The sequence below is a fragment of the Sitodiplosis mosellana genome, unplaced genomic scaffold (assembly GCF_009176505.1).
Source record: "Sitodiplosis mosellana isolate CC-2019 unplaced genomic scaffold, AAFC_SMos_1.0 Smas_scaffold_3, whole genome shotgun sequence".
NCBI classification, from domain to species: domain Eukaryota; kingdom Metazoa; phylum Arthropoda; class Insecta; order Diptera; family Cecidomyiidae; genus Sitodiplosis; species Sitodiplosis mosellana.
In genome coordinates, this window is record NW_022595246.1 from 5,473,156 (window position 1) to 5,487,415 (window position 14,260).

At 32.4% G+C, this 14,260-nt stretch overlaps 2 protein-coding genes across 14 annotated transcripts in view; both read left to right on the plus strand.

The window, feature by feature from the left end:
* LOC129565618 (broad-complex core protein isoforms 1/2/3/4/5) overlaps positions 1 to 8,415 on the plus strand; it is a 106,163-nt gene extending 97,748 nt beyond the window's left edge. For all 13 annotated transcript variants that reach the window (XM_055440682.1, XM_055440685.1, XM_055440684.1 and 10 more), the window contains one exon: positions 4,413 to 8,415. In XM_055440682.1, the coding sequence (XP_055296657.1) occupies positions 4,413 to 4,648 (236 nt within the window). In that variant the 3' untranslated portion in view covers positions 4,649 to 8,415. The remainder of the gene's footprint in view (positions 1 to 4,412) is intronic.
* Positions 5,278 to 12,647, plus strand: LOC129565760 (broad-complex core protein isoforms 1/2/3/4/5-like; the record flags this gene model as incomplete). The annotated part of the gene is made up of 2 exons (XM_055440974.1): positions 5,278 to 5,476; positions 8,474 to 12,647. Coding segments are annotated over 2 exons (639 nt in total), but the record flags the coding sequence as incomplete, so codon positions are not given.
* Between the last annotated feature and the right edge of the window lie 1,613 nt (positions 12,648 to 14,260).

Here is a 14,260-nt window from a genome sequence, read left to right on the forward strand (position 1 = left end):
ATATGTGATGTTTTAATTAAAACTTAAATATGTTAGAAATATTCAACATTTGAAACTCCAATTCGGTTGCGATATATGAAGAAAGTGTATGGTATAACGGAATTAAGCGAATGGAAGATGTTTCCCTTTTCGATGACACACAATTCGAGAATTTTTCTTTTCGAATTTTTTTCGTCAATTTCATTTTGTAGCATTTAGAGATGTGTGCTTCAATTTTGTTTTTCTCATAAATTTGTGATTGTCTGAAAGACTGAATTTTTTTTACATGATTCTTTAGAAGAAGAGAAAATCTACGAATTAAAGAAAGAGGGATAAAATGATAGAAATGTGTGGATGTCCGCGTTTTCTATTGCCGATTTCGTTGAATGTTTGTTTTTCGTTGTGCTTTTTTTGTACTCGCTCTCTCTCTCTCTCTCCCTTCTTCACTCTCTCAGTAATCGACCGAGAATCGAACGTAGAAAGAAGCAATTGTCTCGCATTTTGATACCGCATTTCTGTGAAATTCCTTTCGAAATCGGTTCGCTGAACTTTATCATTTCGTTGAACTGTCGATTCATTCCAATTTCGGAATGGAATTGGTTCGTTGAATTGTTTGTTGTTCGAAATGACGGTGTTCATTGTGCTTTGCGAATGAAATGCTCTCCACACACGGTGCAAAGAGGTTTAGAATTCGGTAATTAGATGCTAGTGCGATAGAAAGCGAGATGGAAAAGTTTCGGCAGAAAATGCGAAACGGAATTTTTTCCGTTAAGAAAGAAGAAGAAGAAGAAGAGAAAAATGAACAATTTTTTTTTCGATGTTAAGCGAATTCTTTCACGTATCTTTTTTCACATACATACACTTAAAAAAAAAAGAAACACACACACACACCAATTGGCCTCTCAAAAACGAAGTCTGACATTCATTTGATACCAAATTTATACACGATTTTACAATTGAATGAAAACGCATTTTAACGTATATGAATTAAGAATCTAAATTTTATCGAAGTTTATTTTGGATGCGCGAGCAAAGAATAGTAGGAAATAAGGCGAATCGAAAAGAGACAAAAGAAAATGATTACGGAGTAAAAATTAAAATTAAAATTCGAATCAACAATGCAATTGTTTGTTTCACGTTTTACTTTTTTGCAAACCAGAATTTAAATAAGGAAGAAAATAGAATCGGATTGGCGAAGCCATTAAAATTAACCTAATATATATGATATACAAATACACATTTTATACGAGAAGAAAAAAAACACACACACACCCACACACATACTTTATTATTTTGCCCACTAATTTATTGTAAAATATTTTATTTTTTATTGTTTATGGAGTAGATCCTTAAAAATCACCCTCCCCCATAGTCGAATATTATATTGAATTTTATTTTTTTTTTCTTTGCTTTAATTGGATTTGAAAATCAACATCATTTAATATTATCACTACATCGTTTTTGTTTTATATGTATTTTTTTGTGCTTTTTTTTGATAATTTATTGATTTTATTTCAAATTATATGACTTAATACCATTTCGTTTTTTTTTGTGTCTGAATCCAATTTTTTTTTTTTTGTCGAAGAGAAGAAAAAATTGTAGTAAATTTTAAGTTTTAGATTCATTTTGTTAATTTTAGTAATGTATCCCGTATCATTTAGTCTTAAAAGAAAAGAAACAAACACCGAATTACCCACAAGCAAAAGTGGTGCTTTGAAAATGTAGCTAATGATAGGAATGAAACAATAAATAAACCATTTATGGGTTTTCACTGCAACAACAGCAACAACAAAAAGATCACGTTTATTGTTAACTTTCTTATTTGATTCAGTTGGTTGAGCGCAGTTTTTTTTTTTTAATTTTCCATTTGAAAATACATCAGGCCCGTTTGCTCTGAATAAGGTAATCGAATTGAGCTGTTTGAATATGATTGCTTACTTTTGGCTTGTTCAACAGTCAGTTGTTTATTCTGCTGCCTTCGATTGGTCTGAATTCGCAGAATTTGCATTTTTTGAATTCAAAGAATTTAGTAGCTTTGTTACGCCTGAATAAAAGAATAAGAAATAAAAAAAGGAACGATTTTTAACTCTTTCAATGTCAATTCATGTGAAGAACCATTTTTTTTCTGTCATAAAATGTGTTTTGTGTATTTTATCTTAATTTTTAAACACACAGAGGAATTTACTAAGAATAAACTAAATGCAATCGAAGAAGAAAATGAAAAGAAATAAAAAAAAAACAAACACTTAGCACGATTTTAAATGTAAAGATGAATAAGAAGAAGAAAAAAGAGAACTATTCAAGAAGCAACAAGAATAAGAGAAAAAAAATATTAATGCAAGTTTTAAGTTTTTAATTGTTGAACATTACATGTAAATGAAAATGAAATAATGCCAATTACATTTTTAAGCTCATAAACACATTTTACCCCCGAATACAGACTTATCGATTAAAGTAATGAACAAGAAAGAAAGAAATAAAACACACACACACACGTAAAGAGAATTAAAGCAAAGAAGAAGAACATAGACCCAGACGATGAACAGAAGTAATTAAAGCTATTTTAACGAAATATTGAATAGATTTTCCGAAGATTTCAATTTGCTATATAATTCAATAATAAATAATTAAATACGCTCACACACACACACACAAACTCAGACAGATCACATTCAAACAAACACCCAATTTTCAATCGATTGAAACCCTTTTTTTTCAAACTAATGATTACAAGTCATGCGCCCAGGTAGGCGGAGCAAAGTGAGAAGAACGTGTGTTTTAGAAATCCGAGTCAATCGATTTTGCACGATTGCACTCCCATGCAAACAATTCACATGTTGCATCATTGTTTCTCTTTTAGTTCATTTTTTCTTTCTATATAAAATATGTTGATTCACATTAATCTATAGTAAGTTGTCATTTGAAATCGAGAAAAGAGTAAAACAGATTTTGAAGACGAATCGAATGAAAAAAAAAATTATCGATGAAAATGAAAAAAAAAAAAAAAATCACAGCCACACGCACACATCCGATTTCTGTTCTCTTTTTTCTTTTGTTTCTGTTTCTGTGTAATTTAATTTATGTAATCGCATAGTGAAAAGAAAAAAAAAATGAAGAAGTTTATTATTATAACTACAATTTTATCATTATTATTTTGCAGAAAAAAGCAAATATATTATTTTTACAAATATACATTTCAAATCGCTAGTTTTTATTCGAACAAAACAACAACAACACACGATTATTTTTCTTTTTGTTGTTCGTGCAAGAACGAAATAAGAAGCGGAAAGATCTGATGCGCATGTTCATACTGTGACTCTCTGTAACTATATCGATATGTATATCGTATATATGTATATTTCATGCCATTTGTTTAACCAAGCGCCGCGATTTTATGCATAATTTCTTCCTCCACGCAAATGTGTCTGAATACTTTGATTACTGCTTTACACAAAATAACCACTCATTCGACGTGATTTTTTTTTGGAACTTACCTTTTGTCATACATCATCATTGCATTTTTTTTGTTGTTGTATGAAGGAAACCGCTTTCGATGAGAGAACGGTTTCGCTTATATCACATTCTTTTCTGTCGTTGTGGGGAAAGCTGAAGTTGAAGCTTCTCAAAAGATGTTTTGAAGCTTTACAATGCCGTACAAATGTTCGATCCAGCCGAATCGAATGTCTATTTCGAGCCTCACATTAAAAGAAACAAACACACGCCGATTAAGAAACAACAACATGTCATTTGAGAAATCCTTTGGGGGCCTTGTCTTTAAGTTAATAACGAATGAACGAACGAATACCACCAACAAACCTCCATCTGTCTCTCTTTTGCCTCTCTTGTGTCTCTATCTCTTTAGTAATTATATTGGATGTTTTTTTTTTATTTAGAATAACATGACGTCTATCACACTTTTATCCACTGTTTTGCCCTATCCTATCTACTTTTGTATAGGGACTACCAATTCGACAGACAAAACAATACAAACAGAAAAAAAAACAAATAAAATTTTCTTTATTTATTTTTTGGTTATGTTTAAGTTTATTTTTGTTTTTGTTTTTAAACGAAAGAAGAAAAAAAAGCCAACTTCGGTCATTCGTCGACGAAATGAAAGAAAAATGTTTTAGGGATTTTGCAATGCGATACGCCAACCAAATCTATTAGGGTTTAATTGATAGTCTTAAGTCGGGAAATCCATCATAAAAGAACAAAAGCACCAAAAACACACAAAATCGATTGATACACACCGATCAATTTTGAAACAAAAAAATATAAAATATCTCTATCTCTCTCTCTCTCTATCTATCTATCTATCGCCAAACACAAATTATCTGAAACCAAACAAAAATCAAACAAACCTGAAACAAAAATTCTCTGTTTTTCTTTCGGTTGTATTTGGATCTCTGTGCTGTATCTATATTTGATTTTAGGATGTTCGCCGAAGAAATTGTTTTCGTGTCAGCTGTGTGGTAAGGTGCTGTGTTCGAAGGCATCGTTGAAACGACACATCGCCGATAAGCATGCGGAACGCCAGGAAGAGTATCGTTGTATCATATGTGAGCGTGTGTATTGTTCCCGTAATTCGTTGATGACACACATCTACACATATCACAAATCACGGCCGGGTGACCATCAATTGGAAATGAAAGACATAAAATTTTTCTAAAATCATCTTTATTATTTACACGTAACACCACGAGAGACAGAAATAGAAAAGGAAGCGTACACGTGTGTACTTCGGAATGAGAGAAAGGGAGCAATGACAGAACGAATCGAATGAACGAATAGAATTTATTCATTTTGTTGATAGAAATAATTAGAGAAACGAGATTAAGAAGCGTACAATCAAAATACGAACAGAAGCAACGGAAAACGAACGAAAGCAATACGAAACTATCGACGGTTTCGCATAAATACAGCAAAAACAATTGATTAGGAAAGTCAGCGCTCAAAAAGACAGTCAATTTCATGACACAAAAAACATTCAAATGGAATCGAAGCAAATTTTCCATTGAACAATTCTTTCCTGCATCAATCAAATTCTATTTAGAAGAAGAAGGAGAAGATGAAGACATACAATCAATTTAGAACTACTAATCTTATACATAGAGAATTAAGGAGAATCTCAATAAGCCTTAAAAGACACGCAATCATCTTAAGCAGATATACTGAAACAATGAAACGACGAATTACTCGCTCGCTCACTCACTCAGCAGCATCGAAACGTTCGTTCCATACAAAGTAACGGCAAAGAAAAAGAAAGAAATAAGCAAATCAATCGTTTACTTGAACTGAATTCAACCGCAGCTAGCAACAACCTCAAACACAGACACATACACACAAACACCCATTCAATTTCCCTTGTGCACAGATGCTCATATTTCACATCACAGCGAATTCAACCGGTTGCAGAGATCGTTGGTCAAGCGCGTGCTCGCTCACTCAATCAAATCACCGTCGTTAGCCATTCATTCAATCAAATTGATCGCCAAAGGTTAGAAAATAAAACAAAATCAAACAAACAAATCCAAAACTCAAAATGCCAAAGCAAATCTTCCTCTCTCTCTCTCACACACTTTCCTTTTGTAACTTCTACAATATTCTAGAACATTTTACTCAACACAAAACCAACTTTGTGCATTCTTCTCTCTCTCTCTCTCTCTCTCTCTCTCTCTCTCTCTCTCTCTTTCTCTGTCTAATTCTCTCACTCTGCGTATGAACCTTAGGTACCAATTTAGTTACGATAGTTCTCCTTCTTCTCTTCTTTTACCTATCGCATTTACTTTGCATACGTTTTCTTTTCACTGAAATTTTTTCTTTCAATTGCCAAACAATTGAAACGTATCACGATTTGCCTCTGTATACATTTTCTGCTCGATTCAACACAAACATTTCAAACAGAGCCTTTAGTTTTGTGAACTCTTTTTTGAACCAGCAATTAGTTCTATTCTTGTAACATCTATTTGATCGAAATTGTATAGTAACATTTTTTTGGCGCACGTATTTCACTAACAAACCCAGTTATGCTGCTATGAATTTTAAAATTTGCTCCTATTTTTGCAACAATTAAAACAACAAAAATAGAGAGATGCACTTTGGCCGGCGATCATTCGGGCAATCGAACGACAAAACACACACCAATCGACCGAATTATCAACGCAAAGTGCATCGCGCAACGTGTAATACCTTTTTTTGACTAACCACTTTCTTTTTGGGCTGCCATTCCTTCTTTATATGCTATAAATACAATTGAAGCTGTTCTGTCTCCTTCTCTCATTCTCTTCTATCTCGCAGTATTTCTCACACACTCTCTCTTTAATCCTTCTACTTCACGCACTATTTTTTGGACATAATTGATCTCTCTACATTTTCACTTTGTTTGATATATTTGCTGATGCTGCTGCTTTTACAAAAAAAAAAACCAATCAATTTATATCTCTGGATGATTTGATCTCGCTCCCTTTCTACAATAATTTTGCATTCTTCTCTTCGCACAATCAACGAGTTTACAGTTTTTTTATAAAGTCGCAACAAAAAAAAAATATTTCTTAGGCCTGCTAACGACAAATTACTCTTTTTACTACTTTAATTTCGGTTGGCTTCTTTTTTCTATATCATTTTAGAGTGTGATAATTTTTGTTTTTTTTTTCTTTCTCTCTCACTCTTCTAATATAATCAAATAAAGCGGATGTAATTTATATCGCATATATAATATACTATTCTAGTTTTTAAGCCAAAATACATTTATCGCCTATCGCTCTGATATTTAGAACAATTTCTCACTGTCTCCGGGCAAATAGGAAGCAGAATAAGGGCCATTCTGTTTAAACCAAACAAAAAATATATATCAGCTCTTTCGTTTTATTCCTCTTTTTTTTAATCAAATCATATTGTATTAAAAATATCATTTCAACGTTAAAACAACGGTTAAAAAAAAATCTTTCGTTTATGTTTCTTGGCTATTTCGTTCCTTGTTTTGATCAAACTTTAGTATTTCCATTTCTTTTCCATTGAGTTTTCGGTTCCTTTGTGTTCCCTTGGGTTTTATTTCTTCTTATTCCATCGTTTTCCATCATCGTGCTCAAAAACACACGCGCGCTCTTGAGCTCGTGATCATCCTTTTTATTTACTTTTATTTTCTCCGTAGTTTAGTCGAATGTTTTGTCTGTCACTTTTTAAAAAAACAAATTCTGTTGTTTGCTTGAACAAATTTATTGCATGAAATCGATCCGAAATTTCGTTGTAGCTATCGATTGTTGTAAAAAAATAAATCCGTAGACCGTTTTGTAAAAATCGAAAACATTTCCACAGCAAGAAAAATAAAACTAAAGTCCATGTGTTAATGTAAGTAATGAGGTGATTATCAAGCAATTGATATTGAAACCTTGCGTTTTTTTCTTTTGACATGCATTTTTCTTCGGCGCATGCGTGTTCTTCGGTTTCAATTTTTTTTTTATTGATTCAACTTTTCTGTTTTTTTTTTCTTTCCTACTTATTTACCTGTTTTCCTAACTGATCTGTTTTTGAATCCGTGTTTTGTGTAGGTAGGTACATCATTATTTATTCATTTCACCGAAGGATTTAATTTAGATGATGTGTACGATCACATTCACATTTTACCTATTCTTCCCCCTCCAGAACAATATATCACATCGCTCCGAACTCATTATCGCTCATTCAAATGTTCTTTTATTTTATTTTTATTTTGCTTTTTTTTTCATCCGATCAATATTTCTTTTTGTGTTCGCGCGATGTAAATTTTTTTTTCTGTTATTGTTGCCCGCACATTCGATGATTCATTCACACATTCAACGAAACCAAACCAAAAGAAAAATACAAATCAAGCAATTGTATTGTAACTAACACATTTTTATATGCCTCAGCAAAAGCTTCTGTTAAAAAAAAAAACCGAAAAATTGTTTGTGCAAGTTTTGTTGTTGTCGTTGTGCATCGAATGTATCGGCCGTATTATCTAAGTTAAGTGCTTCGTGTCAATGAATAAATAATGCCATTTTGTCTGTAACGCTGTTTTGCATGCTAATCTATTGTTGTTTTTTTTATAATTTTGGATATAGCTTGAAAAATGATTTCGAAAATCGACTTTCTAAAACAAACAAAACGAGAAAAGAAAGCAGAAAAACAAGAATAGAGAGGAAAATCGTTTATCAAATTGTAATTGATTTAGCCATGGATTCAAATCTGTGTGAGACTTTCTGAAAAGAATTTTATACTCTACTTTCCTCTTTATACGCCACTCTGTGCGAATGCTTCGTCTCCTTTTTTTTAAATGTAGAAAATGACAAAAACAAAAATCAACTTTTTTTTTCTAAACCAAAAAAAAAAACGTTCCTTAAATTCTCTTGAAAATTGAATCGAAAAAAAAAACAAACCAAAAATTCTAGCAACAACAAAAAAAATCCGAAAAAAAAGAAACTGAGCAAAATTTGTATTGTTTTGTCTTCTTGTTGTATTTTTTTCAAAATCTCTGCAGGCTCTCAAAATACGATCGCACCAGCCTCATCGTCGTCATCGTCTACATCGTCGATGTCGTCATCGTCACCAACACAGCTACGTATGCCACCGCCGACCAGCGGCGGTATCAATGAACCGCAAGAATGTCCGTACTGCCGGCGCACATTCTCATGTTATTATTCGTTAAAAAGACACTTTCAAGACAAACACGAACAATCCGACACACTGTACGTATGCGAATTTTGCCATCGACGATATCGCACCAAAAACTCGTTGACAACGCACAAAAGTCTACAGCATCGCGGTTCCAGCGGTATGCTGAAGCGTCTACTAAAAACGTCAGCTATAAAAAATGTCATTGGCCATTCGACGCATCCACATCCGCATCTGTTTGATTTTGCTGCCGAACTGGGTCAACCACCGCCAAGTCTTGGTTTCAAAGAAAAGCATCTCGTTTAAGCGTATATTTAGATTACATTTTTTTTCCTTCGTCTGTTAACACGAAAAAAAAGAGAAAAAAAAAGTATCAAACTAAAATAGGCTCTAAATCAACTCAAGTGATTCACTTGCGATCGCCAAAGTTCGTAAGTTCTAAAAGAAAATCCATCAACAACAAAACGTCCAAAACGCTTGCAGCATCCGAGATGTTTATACCGGCTCCCGGCCTCAACCTCGGGACGATGATTTAGTGGAACAACATTGTGTGAGTGTGTGTTTTAGCAGCGCAACAACATTTATTTTTTTGTTTGAATTCAAAGTGATTGTCATCTGGCGAACGTGCAATATACATATTTTATTAAAACATATTATTATATAGCGATAATTTTTAGACAAAGAGTGAAAAAAAACAACAACAACAACAACAACAGATTTAAATGGAAAGAAAAAAAAACCAACAAAAATCACCCAGAAAAAAAAACACGTACATATTTTTAATGGAATTTAATTCAACAAAATGATAAGAAAAATAAAACGAGAGAAAACTACAAAAAAAAACATATAATTACAACAAAACATTATCAAACTTCGTAATATCATATTTATGATCTAATCAGAGAAAAAAAAATTGTGTGGTTCTTTATGGATAATCATAGCCACAAAACAATTTCAATATCAGAAACGATTCAAACACTATATGCATTTGTACAGAACAATTTCTATTTTATAGTCATAGAAAAAATCCCCCCCTTTTTTTTAACTATACACAATATACATTTACTACATTTATACATACACCTAAACGTAGAACATAAGCTATAATTTCGTTTTATTTCAAGAGCATTTCGGCGATGCCGTTTCGATTCGGCTTTCAAAGCCATTAATGGATCGAAAGACATTCCAAAATGCAATGTAGAGAATACATTTTATTGCCCAACACGGCTCTTATTTTGAGTTTTTTTTTTTAATTTCGAAACAACAACATAATTCTCTCAGTTGAATTTTTCCTGTCAAGAAACCGTTTCCACTGATTATAATTCAATAACACGTCCGAAGGGTATCGAATATTTGCAATCTAACTCTTAACAGGAATCAGTTGAAATTGAAAAGAGAAAGAAAAAAAAACAATAAACAAACAAAACCTATAAATACAATATGAAAATAGCATCTAAATGAAGAAGAAAAAAATAGCATTTAACCGAAATAGTTAAGAAGCGTGTGGAAAACAAATAGCTAACTAAATAAGGCCATAGAATACAACACTACTGAATATAGTCATAACGATACAAAACGAACATTGGTTTCGGAAGAAAGACTTGAAGAAAGTGCTCTCGAAACCACAGTCGCCACACTATTGATACATGCAAGCGCGCAAAGTACAAACGCCCTTCACACCTACACACCTACACACACCTAAACACACACTTTAATATGATAATAAAATTCAACAAAACGCAACTATGCCACAATCTGTTCATATAAAGTTAAAAAAAATGCAGCATTTTGACTGAGCCTCAAATCACACCACACTCAGCGCTGCGCCTCCAAAAAAACAATCACTCAAACACGACCATTATCCTCGGTTCGAATTGTAAGAACACATTCCGATCGTTCCACATCGGAATGGAACACACAGTTTTATTTTAATTTCTCTTTATCTACCTCGGGCTTTTTTTGGCGGCGCCGGCGTGTCTATGAGTGTGTGCGTGTGCATAATTTGAGGTGAATTTATTGTTCTCGCTCAATGGTCTGTTAATTGGATCAAATGCTCAATTTATAATATTTTTTTTTTCATTCAAAACAGTATAACACCGCAACTAAGGATTCACAAAATATCGAATCTTCCAGTGCCTAAGCTTGAAAATCAACAACGGCCATCGATCTCTGTACACAAGAGCTTGATAATTCAGGGATATAAAAGAAAAAATGGAAGTTCAAATTTTGTGAATAAATATGGCAAATCCCGATACAAAAAAAAAAAAAAAACACATACACACTGTATACTTCGTTATACTGTAAATGAATCAAGAAACGGTTTCATATTTTGCAAAGACACACATTTCGCTCTTTTGTTCATAGCAACCAGTTGAAAGCTCAGTGATTCATAAGAATATACATAAAAAAAAACAAATCGAAGTACAAAATATATTGTAACTAATTAACAAAAAGAAGAAAAAACAACAAACAGATTTGAACGAATAAAGTGATGCCAATGTTCAATGGCATCCGATTTCTTTTCCATATGTATTCGATGGAGATTTTGTCATTTTTGTCCCCCATTCTTATTGATGAATGCATTTTTCGCACCTGAATCAGTGGCGAAAAATGATTATTATTCAATTTGAACTCAATAACAACAAAAGAGAAAACAGACGGAAAAATGTCGTTTAATTCACATATCCAGACAAATTAAAAAATACGGGAAAAATAAAAATGTCTTTTTGTAAAAAATAAAGAATATAAAATACATCATTTAGCATGTAGTCAATGATGAAGAAAAAAAAATCTATTTCGATATTTAAATGTAAATGATGTCTTTGAAAAAAAAAAATCTTTATTCATTCATTTCTGAATTTTAACGTAACATTTAAATTAAAATGGTGTACCTTCACAGAGGATATTTGGAAAAAAAATGGATAAAAGAAACAGCCAATGTGGTTTAAACCATGAAGTGTGTATTGAGAGAAGACAGAAATTTTTCGTCTGTGTATCACACATACATCAAAACGATATGTTTGTTTGCCATATAAAGTAAATGAGAGTAACAAAAGAGAACGTTGCCAGGAGCAAGTCAAATAGAAAAAAAAATAAAAAGAGAACTATTTACAAAAGAAAAATATTGAAGAAAAAAACAACAACAACAACTAAAAGAATCAGGTATCAATTTTCAGGTGAATCACGAAAAAAAAGTTTTATATGTATTAACTTTAGCTTAAATAAAGAGAAAAAAAAAACATTATATTAGAAGCGACGTCTCAACGTACTTTTTCTTATTTAAAAAAGATCCAACAGACAAATGTTCGGGCATTAAATATAGCGACTCTTAACCGTTTCACAATCTGATGTGTCCATATCGAAGAGCAGCACAAATTCGTTTTTATTCGAACACGATTGCCCCTATCACATACGGGTCGTATTGAATTTCGAACACGAATCCCAAATGAACCATTTGCGGAGATATCCAGTGTACAGCGGAGCTGTGCGGAGTTCTGCGGAGATACCGTACATACGCTATACGTGTGAGCGAAACAGCACTCTTTGCTGTGTTTACATTTCTATTGTTCAATACACATCTAAGTAGCCATGAGCGCACTGCTTCAGATATAGTGTATGTATGGCATCTCCGCCGAACTCCGCACGGCTTCGCTGTGTACTGAATTTCTCCACAAATGGTTCACATGGGATTGTGTGCTCGTCTAATGGAATCCATTGAAATACTTTATACGAATATCAGCGGCTGTACTCCAGTTTAATATATCAATTTCAAATTCAGGAAACAAAAAAAAAACATGTAACGAAAAAACCTCGAGAAAACGAAACGTACAAAAAAAAACACTTTCGGTTGCAAATCATTTTGAAAATAAAACAAACAAAAACTGTGATGTAGCAAACTGTTTTTTGGCTTATCCGAAAATTTTACACAGAGAAAGAGATAGAAAAAAAAACGTATATATATTTACAAATGAGAGACAGCGTTGATTTCATATATATTCGAATATATTCTCACCTCTTTCTGTCTTTTTTTTTCGTCTCCATCTCATCATCACCATCTCGATGAAGAGATGCCATAGTCAATAAATATATCTGCCCGCATATTATATTATCCTTGAAATGATCCCAAATTTTTTGAAAGCAAACAAAGGATATTATGGAATACGATTTAATGACTAACATTTTCTCGTTCTTTTATTGAAATAAAATGAAGTCAACAATATCTTCAGGGTACATCAATCGTTAAATACAGATACATTTCTTATACACGTATATAGAATTATTGAATTGAAAGAAGAAACAAGATGAAGAACAGAAGTAATCGAAATAAAGAGCAGCAAATTGCATATTTACGTATAAACAAACAAAATATTAAACTAATTTTAGTAGCTGGTATTGATGTAATTGCTATTTTTAATGTAAGAATCGGCGCACAACGGAGCAGTCATTAAGCCCAAAATCATTTAATGTGAGAAACACGCGCACGTCTTGTGCCCATTCAAGTTGAGAGAACAAACAATGGCTGGTTGAGATTTTGATCGCGCGCAACACAATTACAATTGTAAATATAGCGATGGGCTTATATTGTTGGCCGAAAAATCGTGCCGTATCAATCCAACGAGCCAAGAGCTGCCATACACCATTTTTCTGTCAATTGTTTAGCAGCCATTTTCTTTTTAGTTCTTTCTTATCGAGATCTCGAACACATTTTATTACACTCTTCTTTTTTTTTAATTACACAAATAGAGTTATTATATGTAGGACTTTAATAACGGGCCAACGATTCATAGTTAGACATTTTGAGCGCAACAGTTGCTTTCTGTTTGCGCGGCATACATACACATATATATATATATATATGTATAAGTGTCTGGGTATCACTTTAGTATCTTGATTTCACGAGGACTTTTAATAAGTTTTGACATGCGTCAACAACCATCTTGGAAACGCACGCACACAATTTCGATTCTGTTACTTTTCCACAACTCTCTCTCTCTCTCTCTTTATTCACCCTATGATTTTGTTTTGGCAGACCCTCCGCCACGAACACACGACGCAACATATCATTTTACTTTCAATCTGAATTTTTAGTCCCAGTGTTTCGCCCGTAGCAAATTCATATCTCTCGAAAACACAAACGGAACACATTTCTTTTCGACGACAGAGAAAAAAAAATACAAAAAAAGCTAAAAACTAAAAAACAAAAAATCTTTTCGAACATCTGTGATTGCATTAAATTTTACATAAAGAAAAGAAAAAAATTTAAAAAAAATGTTATTAATTTTCAAAGAACTGATTAGATCATTATTAATTGAAATTTTTTTTTTCGACAAACAAAACTCTCATTTTTATTTCGGTTTGAAAACGTTTGTAAAATATAGGATTGAGAGGAAGACACGATGTAGATGAAAATGACGATGAATAGCAAAAGAAGAAACAAAGAGAAAAGTAAACAAAATTTTAAATCAATTTATTTGTGTTAGTGATTTTGGCAAACCAAAGATTTTTTTTGCTTAAATTTATTTGGTTCTCACATTCACCAAAATGGAATGTGTAAAAAAAATGGATGGAAAAAAGGAAATGTTATGATTTTTTTTTTAAAATAATTATTATTTTTCTCTCATTTTTTTAGTGCACGTTTTCTTTAATAAAAAAA